The sequence below is a fragment of the Streptopelia decaocto genome (genome assembly GCF_964273445.1).
Source record: "Streptopelia decaocto genome assembly, chromosome: 1".
NCBI classification, from domain to species: domain Eukaryota; kingdom Metazoa; phylum Chordata; class Aves; order Columbiformes; family Columbidae; genus Streptopelia; species Streptopelia decaocto.
The window spans coordinates 71,471,803-71,486,665 of record NC_138663.1 but is presented as its reverse complement, the minus strand read 5'-3'; the positions used below and the strand labels follow the sequence as shown (position 1 = coordinate 71,486,665).

The 14,863-nt window shown below is 46.4% G+C and overlaps 1 protein-coding gene across 1 annotated transcript in view; it reads left to right on the top strand.

The window, feature by feature from the left end:
• Positions 1–13,493, top strand: part of BORCS5 (BLOC-1 related complex subunit 5) — a 73,666-nt gene extending 60,173 nt beyond the window's left edge. The window contains exon 4 of the mRNA XM_082068683.1: positions 9,114–13,493. Coding sequence (XP_081924809.1) covers positions 9,114–9,344 — 231 coding nt within the window. The 3' untranslated portion in view covers positions 9,345–13,493. The remainder of the gene's footprint in view (positions 1–9,113) is intronic.
• Positions 13,494–14,863: the final 1,370 nt, after the last annotated feature.

Below are 14,863 nucleotides of genomic sequence, written 5' to 3'. Positions count from 1 at the left end.
TCATGTTCTGTTTGGAGCAGCTGATGTGGAGCTTCAAAAAGATCTTTCTGAAATTTTTCAGACTATTAGTGGCCGACGTTGTTAGAACTGACATACCATTGAGTTTCCCTGGCGAGAAGTTGTTGATTTGGATGTTCATATGAGAACTGTGGCTGTTGGGGAAAGAGCAAAAGCTTCATCTGGGCTGGCAGATGTCTAGAGATCCCCCGTTCCTGACTGCTGGGCTTGTGCCCCTGCACATCTCACGCTTCAGCCTTCTTGTGCGTGTACAGGCCATCTGCCCAGCACATGGGAGGTAGGTCTGAGGCAACCAGATGTGTTGGACTGGCTGTGTGAGCGCGGCAGGGTGCTTGAACCCATCTTTGTTTGCAGTTCCCCAGATGAAAAAAAAAAGAGAGGGAGTCCTAGGTAATCCTTTTACCACTTCACAAAACAGAGGAAACAGTTAAAACTCAGCTCCTTTGCATTCCCTGGGAACAAATATCAAAGCTTTTTCTTCTCGAGTAGTGTTCTCTTCTAGGAAACATTTTCTTGTACTGTGTCTAACTCTGACTAAATATGGCAAAGGTAGCACCCCCTTTGAAAAGTTTTGAAAGACCTTCTGAAGGATATCTGGAAAAGACCTACAGCTAACAGGTCCCAAGTGTGAAGCTGAGAATACCATCACTAGATTGGATGGCTTGCAAAAGTAATGATGCTGACTATTTTGGATAGCAACTCTTCACTCTGAAATGAGAACAGTGGTGTTTTCTGAGAAACATCTCATTAATGATAGTGGTCATCTCTTTTCAAAGAGATTGGGTATTTTTGATGGGAAAACGCACTTGCTTAAAACTAGTCGTTCTGACACGTTGAAAGTACAGGGCTGAAATTTATGATAAAATAAAACCCTAAAGGTAAATAACATTTAGAAGTGCTGCTGTCTTATCATACGCAAGCTTTGTTTGAATATAGGAATGTTCTATGGCAGCAGTGTAAAATCAGGAAATGAAGGAACCGCAGGCCGTGTTTTGTAGCAGAATTATTAGATAATCTGAAATAAGGCTCTGTATTATAATTGTGCAAGTTATCATTTAAGCAACAGATCACTCTGTAACAGATAAAGATGTTTCTTTCTCCAGGAACAGCTAATTAAAGACAGGCTAGGAGTTTATTATAAATTCCTGTGGAGCTGTACTCCACACGAGAGAGGTTCTGTGAGAGTGTTGCACACACAGGTTCATTAATCTTCTGTATTGTCTGGGTGGGGTTTTGTTATTTATTCTACTTAAACTTTGTCATTTAGGAGAAGTATGGAAGCATTTCTAATGCTTTGAATGCAACATAACATTTTTATATCGGTGATAAATTTTAGAGATGACTTTTTAGGTGGATGACGATTGTTCTGCAAAAGCAGCAATTTGAAAGCTCTAAAAGAGTGTTCTTAGCAGTTAAAGTCAACAAGCTAGAAATTACTCTAACCTTTTCTTGGTGACAATTTAGGAAACTTACCGTCAAAATCAGATAATTTTTTTTTCAAGAATCTTGTGCGTTTAAAAGTCTGACGTGAGCACAGCAAACACTGGGCTGGGATCCAGGAAGATGTGCGATGGGGGAGATGGCGCTTCCCTTCGTGTGGTGGGCTCTGCCGCTCCTGTGACCGCCAGGCTGATGGGTCATTCAAGCAAGCTGATGGGACAGGAGACCAAACCACTGAAGAAGAGAGAGAACCTAGGAAGACTCAACTGGTGGTTTTTTTTTTTTCCCTCCTGATGATTTAGTTATCACAGAATCACAGTATGTTTGGGATTGGAAGGGACCTCGAAAGATCATCTAGTCCAATGCCCCTGCCGGAGCAGGAACACCTAGATGAGGTTGCACAGGAATGTGTCCAGGCGGGTTTTGAATGTCTCCAGAGAAGGAGACTCCACAACCTCCCTGGGCAGCCTGTTCAGTGCTCTGTTGCAGAGCTGAGCCTGTGATCGCGCAGCATATCTGAAGGAGGTGGCCTGAGGTTGCCTTGGATTTTGTGTAATGTGAAGCTGTTGCCCTGAGTTTCACTTGCTTATGTTATGGTTTGGCTGTTTTGAAAAAGAAAGATAAGTAGCTGCGGTGTTGAGGGAAGCGTAAGTAAAGAAAGTCCAGCAGAACAGGACTGCGACACGAGATGTATCCAAGCTGTAGAGCTGGCTGGAGCATCTACAGCCACAGGTGCCAGATGGCTGCTGGTTGTTGGGCTTTGCTGTCCATCTTCTTCCACCTCTGTGAAATAGGGCCCTGCTTTTTCAAGCACTTAGAAGTCTACTGGTTCATCAGTGCTGGGCGAGATGTAGGTATTGTTTTAATCGTAGCTTTAGGATTCTTTTTTTTAGCAACGGTTAGTGATAGCGGTCATAACTTAAGTTTGGCGGGCTGCCAGTTGGCAGAGAGATGCTGGTGGCTCTTGAGCAGGACAGGCTCGAGTCAGCTGCGAGGGATATGTGGGCTGCGGAAGTCAGACCACGGGGTAGCAGCAAACATATCCTGTCCAATAACACAATATACAGGAAAAGGTTTATGTAAAGGTGGAAAAGCTAATTTCAAGACTGAACCTTCTTATTCTTTTGAATTCAGAATTCTTCTGCGCAACCCAAGGCCTCCCAAAATAGTTAAATCTTAGATGTTATAGGTGCAGCAGCCTGCCTGATGCCATCAAGGGACCAGGTATGGATTTAGCTGTAAATCTTTTGAAATAATGGCCATGATGAACCTACTAATGATTGCTAAGACTCAATGTTAGAGCCAATTAAAATGGTTACTCTTTGTTCTGTAACTTGACTGCAATCTGTGCAACATTTACAGACTAACCCTTGGCAATTGTTTTACAGCAATGGCAATGACAAATTACAGAGGGAGCAAAAAGAGCATTGTGGCGTGGGATTCGGTCTTGGATGTGATAAGCAAAACTTAAACACAAATTCTAGTGGTTTACCTGGCAGTGATGAAGAGGGAGGGTACTCCTGAGAGCTGTGCTCATGAGCGATGCTGAAGAGAAGGATGTGGGATCCTTGGCTGGGCATCTCTGTTTTCTACCCTGGTAAAGATGCTCCCCAGTAAGTTTATCACTTACCAGCGTGTGGGATGAGTGGGAGAAGCAGAGGATGTTCCCATCATCAGGAAGCCATCACGATCTATGGTGCTAACTTTGCGTGACATTATCAAAGAGAAGAGGGGAAGAGGAAAAAAAAAAAAAAAAGCCATTCATTGAGCACATTTGTTTTCAAGCAGTACAGAAAGAGGAGCTGTCTTAAGTGCATTGATTGAAAAGTATTTTCACACCAGCACATCGTGACTAATGTTCCATGCAGTCATGTTCCCGCCTGTCACTTTCAGATGTGGTTTTTGTGCAGCTGCAGGAAGGAGTTTGTGTAACCCCAGCCAGGCACCTGACAACATGAAGGGAAAGGCCACTTGTGCTCAGGGTGCTGTTGTAGCAAGTGAACTTTCTGGGATAAGAGTTGCACCTTAATTGCTGTGGGTTTTTTTGAGTGGCAGCTGTAGGGGATGGGAGCTGACAGCACATTGTTTGGGCAGAGGGACACAAGACAAATGGATGTCTAGCTGAGCTCTTGAAGGCTGTTGCTGAGTGGGGAGGAAACAAAGCATTATCTCGCCTTATTGGCATTTTAAAGAGGGAGTGGAGAAGCTGGGAATGACAGAGCATCCTTTTATGAGATGTATTTGTTTTGTTAAGAACGTCAGCAGTGCCTCTCTAGAAACTGGATTCCAAGTTTAATGAACTTCTGATTGCCTTTGCATGTTCTGCAGCTAAGGAAAATATGTCTAGCTGCAATTTCCATCTTCAGTCATTGAACTAACAAGACATGACTTCTGTTTCTGAGATCTCAGGACACTTACATGCCCATAACAGAGGTGCTATAAAACCACGCCAGGTAAGAGGTACATACAGGGCACTGGTTTGTTTTCAGCGTGGTCTCTTCAAAAGAATTGGGCAGTGTCCAGTGCTGATCTCAGGCCTTTTTTTGCAGGCTAAATTAATGTCTTTATTCTGCTTGGCAGTGTGGGCCAAGAAGAATTCTAAAATGAATGCAAGAATTTGTGGTGTGCAAGATGTCTGAAAGTACCCTCAATTGTTTTTGTTTCATCAGTGTGGTGTTACAAATGGGCCTGTGTAGCGCAGAGGAGACGCAGGAGGGGCTGTGCTGGAGCCCTTTTAAGCAGGGAAGTATCCATCTTGCCTTGTTGTTGGAAGTAATTATGAATCTGTTTTCATCTGAAGAGAGAAAAGCCCAGTAGATGTCATTTCATGTTTAAAATGTGAAGCTGAGGCATAAATTAGTGTCCTGCTGCTGCTGATCCATGGAGGAGTCACAAGCTTTGAAATAGAAACAGACCCACATTCTGAGTGTCACTGGCTGTACAAAAAAAAAATATGTCATGCTGGAAGATGAGTTTTAGGCTTGTCTGTTTTTATGATACTATACTAAAAGTAAAACTGCAAAAACTCTTCCATCCTGTTTGATGTAGGAAGGGGGGAAGTAATCCTCTCTTCTACTCTGGACATGTCCAGCCTCAGGTTTGCTGCTTTATTGGGAGCAACTATTTTTGGAAAGAAATAAAATGTGCATTGGGAGCTCTCACCCCTTCACTGATAACATGTCTTTTTTTAACTCAAGACCAGGCTGGGCAGAAGAACCCCTCATGTTGATGAGAATTGGGACTGGGTCCTCGTGTGCTGGGTTCTGCCCTCTGTTGTTCTCTTGCTTCTTAACAGGCTTCAGGTCCAGTCTTTTGACTCTCTAAACTCTTCTATACCTGTAGGCTGGGGATGATGCCAGCTGACTCAGTGGTCATGTTTGAAGGAGAAGTTGGTGATTGTGAAGCCATCGAGGGCCTGGTGACAGCACAGCTCCACATCTGTCATGGCTTATGGATACAGGGTGGTGACCTGCCCATGGGGGAGTTGCCCGCAACTGCGGTGGCCTGGCATAGTAGGGAGCTTGAAGCAAGCAGAGCAGAAACAATGGCTCAGATAAACACTTGCAGATGGTTGTAGGGCAGTGGAAGAGCTGCTGGCTCTAAGGAGTCTCAATGTGTTTCCCAAATTGCTTCTCAGAGGTGGGCAAGAAGGCCAAGACCTGAGTGTCTTTCAGAAGACCTTGTGTATGGGAGGTGGGGGTTGATGGGAGCTGCTCAGAGAAGGCAAATTCACTCATCTGACACATGAGGGTGTCTTGAAAATCATGGACTGCCTTGGCTATAGGCAAGGAGCAGGCTCTGCTTAAGCTCCCCTTCTCCAGATGGTTTTTATTGCTAGTGTATGGAATTAAATAGATGGGAATTAAACCGATTCTTACACAGATTCCCAAAGGACAGTTTTAGTCTCTGTGGTGGGTAAATAAAGGCTGACCCTCTGAGTCCTGTGAGTGAATTCCCCGCCTGAGCGCCAGAGGAACGGGACTGCGTGCCAGGAGAGGTAAAAGCACAAGGTCTGGCACTGGAGGAGCTCACTTGGAGGGGGAGGAGGCAGGAAGGATGTAAGTGTGTATTTAGGCCAGCTTCAAGGAAAGCTGCAAAGAGGTATTGGCATTTATAGAGAGGAGTTAACACAAAGGTTTGTGGTTTGGTTTGGTGTGGGGTTGTGTAGGCTTTTTTTTGTTTTGCTATGTTTGTTTGCTTATTTTCTCTAGTTAAAAAGACCTGGTTCAGTCTGCATTTAAAAAAAAGAAATAACAATTGGCCTTTCCTTGCAGTTACTCAACTTGGGTCGTCCTCGTCATGCTGCTGGCTGTGCAGCTGCCATGACCTCCCGCAGCAGACAAACGTGGATGCTAGGTATAGGGAAACCATAGGAAATGCTCACTTCCACCCTTTCTCTTTTTGTCAGGCGGCTTTTTTTTACAGCCATTGCGAATGTGTCCAAAAGCAGCAAAGAGCCTCGAAGGCCACTCCAGGTTTTCTTCTTCCTATTGCAAGTCAGCTTCAGCTTTTCCCCATGTTCCCCTCCAGTAAGTGGACGTTACTGGTATTTACACAAGAAACCTAAAAGTCAACAGATGGAAATTATTGGAATGAAGAGAAAAGAGGGCCTTTGTGTGTTTTTCGGTTTGTTTCAGAGCTTGGTAGAGGTGAGGTTTGCCTCTTGCACGTTGGTGTGAGGCCACATGGAGAACCTGCCTGTGGAGGGGAACTTCAGCCTTAGGGGAGGTTTCTGCCCGGGTTCCAGCACCACTCAGTTTAATGAGGTGTGCTGGCTTTTGGCAGGTTTCCTACTGGCTGCCACTCCGCTGTCTCTCGTTAGGTAGGATGTTTTTAGGCACTGGATTTTAATTTACTTCCATCCCATGCAGACCTGATGGTGGTCTGTGTTTTACACACTCCGATTTACAGAGCTAAGGCCAAGCTACTAAATTATTAAGCGGGGGTTTTAATAGAAACCCCTGTGTAGGCTTAAATTGTTTCCACTCTATTTGGAGTTTCCTGCTCTGCTGGTTTTTATTTTGTCCTGTGCATGAAAGTGTGGAGGGAGGAATTCACAGGAAAGCACAGAGGCAAAGAGGAAGAATTCAGCATGAGAGCACTAGAAAGTACAGATGAAATAGAAGGTTAATTGGTACTTTGTCCAGCTCTGATGGAGGTGATAGGGGAAATAAAAGCTTCCTAATCCCCATGACAGTTTAGCGGAAACTTGTGTGCTTGTTTTCAGTGATGTTTGTAACTTGTGTTTCTCAATAAAATGTCTTCTTGCCCAACTATTTTTGTCTTGACCCCTTCCCCAGGGCCTAAAAGGGACGTTTGTCAGCAAACACAGCTCCCCCAGCATCAGACACTGCTGCTGCCAGTGGGACGGCAGCGCTTGGTCTGGTGGGACTTCCCTTCTCGGTAGAGGATGCTCCTTGCAGCTTTGCACCATTTCCACCCAGTCCTCCCCTTGCCGTAGACTCTCCCCTACAGCCCAGCACCACTGCATGCTGGGTCAGGGTTATACTAGCCAATTAAGTACTGTCTAAGTCAGATATGGTAGGCATGGCTTGTTTTTTAGCAGCACACTGATCGATTTCTGTTGTTGCTGATGACAGGTACAATCACTGTCCTCCACCGAATGGTTTGACTCTGTCACACAGTTAAAACAAAGGATGGTGTTTGAACTGAGGACTCCTGGTAGACTAGGAGTCCTCAGCAGTGATGCCCTGAAGCTGATTCATGTGAGCAGTGACCTCCTTCCTCTGGGGGTACGTAGGTGGGACAGGTTTGTGAAAAGAGATGGCACTGGGCTAAAATTGATCAGTGTGTGTCTGTTCCTGTTCTTCACTTGGCAGCCGCTCTGGGCACACACTGAGCCCCAGGTGAGGGGATGGCTTTTGCTGAGGACAGACTGTGGTTGCAGGATGTGTGCCCACTGCTTGGATATACCAGTTTGAAGAGCTAGTGCACTGGAGTGACTGGGGGTGATGAGCACAGCTACAGTGATCCAAAGCAAGTGAGTTTCAGGTGTGCGCTTGAGGGCTTAGAGCAGATGTGTTACCAAGCTGTCTGAATGTATGGGATGTTGTAAAACGTGTAAAACACCTTAAGCCATCCAGCTCACTGTCTACATTACTAGCAGCTATCGGTATCAATACAGCCTGGAGGATGAAGGGATTGAGACCAGCCCTGCCAAGAAGGACTTGAGGGTTCTGGTGGATGAAAGATTGGACATGACCAGGCAATGTGCGCTTGCAGCCCAGAAGGCCAACTGTATCTTGGGCTGGATCAAAAGCAGCATGGCCAGCAGGTCAAGGGAGGTGATTCTGCCCCTCTGCTCTGGTGAGACCTCACCTGGAGTCCTGCATCCAGCTCTGGAGCCCTCAGTACAGGAAAGACATGGACCTGTTGGAGAGGGGCCAGAGGAGGCCACCAAGACGATCAGAGGGCTGGAACAGCTCTGCTGTGAGGACAGGCTGGGAGAGCTGGGGTTGTTCAGCCTGGAGAAGAGAAGGCTCCAGGAGACCTTTTTGCAGCCTTTCAGGACTTAAAAGGGGCCTATAAGAAAGATGGGGACAGATGTTTTAGGAGGGCCTGTTATGACAGATGGTTTTAAACTAAAGGAAGGGAGATTAAGGCCAGGAATGAGGAAGAAAGTTTTTACTATGAGGGTGGTGAAACGCTGGCCCAGGTTGCCCAGAGAGGTGGTAGATGCCCCATCCCTGGAGACATTCCAGGCCAGGCTGGACAGGGCTCTGAGCAACCTGATTGAGTTGAAGATGTCCCTGCTCATTGCAGTATGGTTGGATTAGATGAACTTTGAAGGTTCCTTCCAACCCAAAGGATTCTATGAATCCCGCTCGGAGATTTGGCTTCAAATCTCAAATCTGAAGCTTCAGTCTTCAAATTCAGCCTTCAGATCTGGCTGAAGAGAAAGTTGGGCTGTGAATTATAAAAGCCATCTTCGTCACTCAGTGGCAGGAATAGCACTGCAGTTCCTGTCATTGTCATCAGGCTCGAGCCATGTTTGGGTACTTACCGTGTTTCATTGAATGGCCGATTTACTTAATGTCTCTCCTGGGGTCACTCATAACACATTTATTTTTAGGGTTCGGGGAAATTAGGGACACTAGCAATCCATTGTGATTCTCTTTCAAGGCAGGAGTTTTCCAGACAATGATGATAAAAGCAGCTGTGGCTTAGTCACAGGGTAACCTGGCTAAGCCAATGAAATTAACACTGGCAAGTATGGTAGAGCTTAACACTTGGAAGTGAATGATTGCCACTGAACATATACTACAGGTGTAGGTGGAAGCCATGATTTCCCTGGGTTTGGATAATTTGAAGGATATGCGTATGGCTTATTGGGAAGTCCCTGACAGCGCCCTTTGGCTTTCAACCCTGTAAATAAAGAATTTTCTGATCAAATACTCAGTGTTTGGGTATAGAACTGAGGTGTTCATTTGTTCTCCCTGGTACACAGCTACAAATCATCCTGTCTCATGACAATCTGGTCATATACCTTCAGAGGAGCTCCTTCGTACCTGGCTGGTAGCTCCAGTGGGGCGTCTAACGTGCTTCTCAGTTGCTCTTAGGAAAGGCCGTGTGCTGAAAGGCCCGCAGCAACAGTTGGCCTAACACGCCTTGCTCTGCTTGTTGTTTTTAAACAGATGGACCTCTCTGTGGAAACTCTTTATAGCTTCATGCAGGAGCGCCAGAAGAAGTATGCCAAGTATGCGGAGCAGATCCAGAAGGTCAACGAGATGTCTGCCATCCTCCGCCGTATACAGATGGGCATCGACCAGACGATCCCGCTGATGGACCGGCTGAACAGCATGCTGCCGGAGAGCGAGAGGCTGGAGCCCTTCAGCATGAAACCCGACCGGGAGCTGAGGTCTTAGCCGATCCGCTGGGCTCCCCCTCCTCACCTTCCACACTCCAGCCTTCAGCACAGAAGCGCTTCCAGCGGGCTGGACTGGCAGATGTTGGAAGCGGACAGACGGCAGCGCGGCCTGACTGCCTGCCAGGGCATCGGAGGAAGAGCAGCGTCAGCTGCCAGAACTGCGCAGCCAGGAATCCAGGAGCTCCCTGGTCCTGTCGTCTGGAGAAGATGATTTACTGGTCTTTCATCTCCTTCCTCTTGCCCTCCTGTCTCCTTTACCAACACCACAGCCTGTGCTGAGACATTTATTTCATTGCTGTGACTAGATTGAGGTTTACAGAGGAGGAGTTTTCTTTCAGCTGTTGTTTTTTTTTTTTTTACTAGGAAAATTCAAAGGGATGCAGGGTGTGACAAACCCTCTAACATACTTTTTGTGCCACTGGGGTTTAGAACTATTAGATGGCTGGCAGGTATTTCTGATATCCCCTGGCCTTGGAAATATATGTGTTTTATAGGTGAAAGTGCGGGAGCCAGGAACTGGCTTATTAAAATCTACCTATTATCATAATTAACATGGTTTGCATGGCAGGGTTTTGGCATGTCCTCCTCAAGGATCCTGTTTTTATGGGCTCGCTAATTTATGAGGCTGTAAAGGAATAACTGTTCCAGCTATGTCTGTCTGTTAATGTTAAGCAAGTCTTAGCATTCCTCTCCCCCTTGCCCTGGCCATGTCCCCATGCCCCAACTGGTGACATTTCGTGTTCCTCACCTTACACAGTGATTCTGACAAGCACTGGCACTGACCTGCTCACTTTGCATCCCAAAGTTGGACACAAGGTGTCCTTTATTTTATTTATTTTTTTTTGTTAATTGGGGCACTCCAGTTATCGTGGTGCTGTCTTTTCTACTAGAGGTATGCAGTGGCTTCTTTACCTTCAAGTGTATGGAGTTGGAGGGCGGAGACACAAGAAGTCCTTTGGGTCTTTGCAGCGGCTCAGCTGCCGTCACGCTGAACGTGGTGTTTAATGACTGAAACCACATGGCCCTTTGGGACCGCGCTTGGTGAACTGCTCCAACATGTGTCTGTACTGCCCGGGCACTGGGCTGGCCCACAGGAGACTGGTTGACAAGTTGGCTGGTCTGCTGGCTGCAGGCAAGTTGCAGCACCTCTCCAAGCTTTGGTTTGTCCCTGTATAAAATGATACGGGGGCGCAATATTTTACACACTGCTGTAAAAATATTTATGGATCTAGAAATAGGGTTTAACAGCCCGTGTCTCCATTGCGTGGCAGCTCTTGTCCGCAGCAGAAGGGGTGTGAAACTAAAAGTTAGGAGTCAGGGGTAGGGTTGGGTGTGTTACATTAGTTCCAGGATGCTGTTGCTGGCGAGGAGGCCGAAGTGATCCCATGAACCCCAAAGGTTGTTGTACATCAGGAGTGCAATTCTAGCGCTGACAACAGCTGTCTTTGAGAGAGTCCGTGTGACAACCCATCTTCCAGCACAGCACAAGGCTGGGTGACCTACCAAAGGCGCCTTGCTTCAGTACCTCGTAGTACTTTAGAGTACTTAATCAGCAAAAGATGTTCTCTAAGCATTTGGGAGTAGGTGCCTGGTAGGTTTTTGATGGTATTAATTGCTGCCTGGTGGCAGGAAGCAACAGGCTGCCCGTTTGTTGTGTTCCCAAAGGCCATGCAGCCTAGAGTGAATTTTTGTGATGCAGACTGCAGCCAACTTAGATGTGTATCTGAACCATAGTGGTGTTTGGAGCCCAGGGCCCACTGTGCACTGTCTGAAAGCAAAGTTCTGTAGAAGTGAAGCCCCGTGGAATAATGGCCTGGGAAGAGCATCTGACTGTTTGAGAGACAACAAGGAATTCAGCAGGAGATTTTCTAGTAAAGGCAGTAGAGTGGGCCTTGTTGTCTGCCACCCCGGAGTTGTGACATAGTTGTAGATACATAGGCACATGCTGTATGTTGCACAGGATGTAACATTAAGCTTCCATCCTTGCTTATACATCCTGTAGTATTTTACACTTAGTTTGTAAAAAGCTTACATGAGACTTACAAGCCCATGGAAACCTGCTTGTCATGGCCATGCCCATGAGGGTCTTCACTGTCCATGACTGAATATGTCTCTGTCTCCCACCATCAGACTCACCAGAATATTCAGCATCTTTAAATAGTGGCTGCAGGCGTTTTTGTCCTCCTTGTCCAGATGATGCTGTCTGGAAGTTGAGAATGTGCGACATTCAGCCGTCTGCCAGGCGGGATCATGGATATCCCACACCCTGGCGTGCTGGAAGCCTATACCAGTGGGAAGATCCCGATATTAGATCTTGAGGCGGGGGCTAGGCTGCAGATGCTCTCTCCTGTAAAGCTTCTAGACATTTGGCCTCATGCTATTAAGTATCAGATCAAAGCATTGCCCCTTGCGGTGCTAATGAGGGCAAGTGAATAGTATTCCTATCCAAGAGCTGCAGGAGCAAGGGCTGCAAGTCAGTTCCTTCCTTATTTGTGGTAAACCACCTAGACTTTGAGCTGATAATGGGAGAAAATGCTTGTTCCTGTGAACACTGGCATTTAAGCTTATGGATGTGCTGGTGGGCCTCCCAGCTAGAGCTTTCTGAGCAGCAAGGGTAAGTTGTGAAAAACGTTAAACGCTTAACTAGAAAGAAACCAGAGCTGAAATGTGAAGGCTGACCTCTTCCAAAGCATGCAGGTCATCTCCTTCGTTCCACAGGGGATAAAGTCTTGTATGGGTACTGTAAGATACCGTGCACCCTCTAACTGTTCTCAAACAATGGTTTACAGTTTTATTTAAAAGATTGTTACTGGCTTCATTAACTGTTTGGACCTCTCATTGAGGGCAAGACATGTCCTGGCACATCTTCTTGAGCCTGCTGTATGTTGCTTGGCTGCACTTCATTTGCTTTGCTCTGTGTGCTGCTTTTAGCTTCATCTCGGATGCAGGTGATGCTCAAGGTGAGACTGTTGCTTTACTCCCTTTCATGCTGTTTAGCAGATTAGCGATGTAACTGGAATTACCTTTCTGCTTACGAATTTCCTTTTCCAAGCCAAATGCTGTTGGAGAAGACCTCAGGTATCTCTCAAGAACGTACCAGCCGTTACATCTACCACAAAGTTACTGGTATGAACAGAGAAAATCTGGTGTGCTCCACTGAAAAGAAACATTTCTGCCCTTTTCTGCTTTCTGAGCTGATACAAAGCTGGTGTGTGCTCTGGGGTGCGGGCTAAGCTGCTTGATACGAAATCTCCTGAAAAGCTGGAGAACCAGGTGAGTGTCTGGGTTTGTGGTTCCCTGCTGGCCTGACCTGCTGTTGCAACCCACCCTTCGTGCTGCCGCTGGTGCTTGTCGCATACTGTGCTGGGTCCATGTGCTACACAGGCAGAAGAGGTTTGCTTTGTTGTTTCTGTAATTTAATGCATTGACAAAGTGGTGAAGTGCCAACCTATCTTCAAGGCAATTTCTGTGAAGGGGACAGAACTGAGTCTTTTGGTTTTAAAATATATATGTATTTTGAATTAAATATATTTAAATATATTTAAATATTTAAAGTGTATTTTCCCCTCCTCTAAGCTTTTACACAGAAAGAGTAGATATATGCATTTTCACAGGCTCAATCATAGCACGAGCAGCCCCTTTCTATCAGACTCAGTGTCAGTGGTTTCCTGAGGTACTATTGTTAACGTCCCAGAGTGTGTTTTGATGACCAGCCTTGTGGTTTCATGGGTTATTATCCTGTTGCAGACTTGCTCTGCTTTCAGCTGCCTACGTGCTACGTGTCCTACAGCTCCAGCATTAAAACGTTTGGTATCGCTCTTTTCCAAGTGTGGTGTTTCTCTGACTGCCTTGCTCATCCTTCGTTTGCAGCGCACCGCACCGCTTCTTGCTGTGGTGTCTGTGGACAGTATGCACACTTTAGCGTGGAAAGCCCTATCTTAGCTTTACTGCTTGCTACAGAGCTGCAGTCAACCCACTTTTGTGCTGTGGAAGTGGCCGGTTTCAGCTGCCCCGGGGCTGCAAGGAATGAAAACAAATGTTGGGTTTTTGGGATGCTGTCCCAATTGCAGTTGGCACTGATGTCCATTTTAAATAAATGATGTGCACAGTGATGCTCGTGACTCGCCGGCAGCAGGGTGAGACTGTAGTTCAGCTGGCTGCCTGTGTTTTCTGTGCTGGTAGCCTCTTGGAGGTAAAGAAGAGGATCTGGGACTGATGGGCTCTGATACTTATGTAAGATGGCAACTTCTCTGTGCAAAGCACCGGTGGTGCGAGCCACTCTCTGCCTGTTTTATTAGGGCAGTTGCACCTTGTGTGCACCCAACAGCTTTCCTAAGATTCAGTGGGAAGACTAAACATGAGTAGAAAAGTACTTTTCATTTCTTTTCTTTTTTTTTTTTTCCCCTCACATTTATCTCCCTGTCAAAAAGAGACAGATGCTTTACATCAATTCTTTGCCAGATGGCAGAAGGAACCAGAGGTGGGCATCCCTGGGCAGCTTGGCTTTTGGGGTGGCCCCTTCCCTGCCGGAGGCTCATCTCCTCTGCTGATTCTTCACACATCACTGAATGGGCCAGTTTGCACTTTTAGCCAAACTTCAGCCTCTTTACAGCTGGTCTGGGCTACTTCTCTGGGAGCTGTTGGCTTGTTTTCAGCTGCCACATTTAGGTTTTAACTTCTTTATAATGTGAGCCTGCACGGGACAGCCCGATGTTCAGCAAGGACGCAGAGATAATAGCTCACCAAGTGGTCCCCAAAGCCACGGCAGGTCTGAGGTGGTGAGGGCTGTGCTCAGCACACCCACAGCATTAACAGAGCTCATCCTCCTAAGGTGGGGGAGAAGAGGAGCATTCAAGGGCAATTCTTAATGTCAGCTGTGCAAAATAACCCTTTTGTCTTTTTAAAAGCTTTGTATTTTAACAGACTTCATGGGGAAGTTGTGGAGGTAACGAAATACGATGGCCTAGTGTTAAGACTGTAACTCAACTGCAGAAATACATGAGGATTGCTCTAGATTTTGGCAATAACTTGCTGGGGGTGTTACCACTGTAGTTCAAATGGAGCATTTGATTCTGTTCTTTTAATTCTGATGCAGGCCGAGCTACCAAGAGGTAGCTGTAGTTTTCAGTATTTTTCAGTAGTTTTCAGCAATAATGGAGGCTCAATGGAATGTCACAAGTGTTGTTAAAGGTTGAGCAACCAGCTTCCTGCAAGTGGATAGCAAAACTTTGTTTTTTAAAAAAGCAACGTAAGAGCTATAAGAGCAGTTTGCTACTTGCTGAGGGAAGCCCGGCTTTGAGAACAGTCCGTGATGGAGCTCTTCCCTGCAGGAAACCGGTTATTCTAACGAACTTAGAAAAATGGTTTAGAGGAGAAGAAGTGAACATACCTGCAGCAGCACGCTGTTCTCCTGGCACTGGGAAAGCAAAGCAGCGATGGGCTGTCACCTGCTGCACAGGAGGTGCTGCAAGAGAGAGAGGCAGGTGTGTGGGCTTTGCGCCGTTTTGTTGTCTTTAA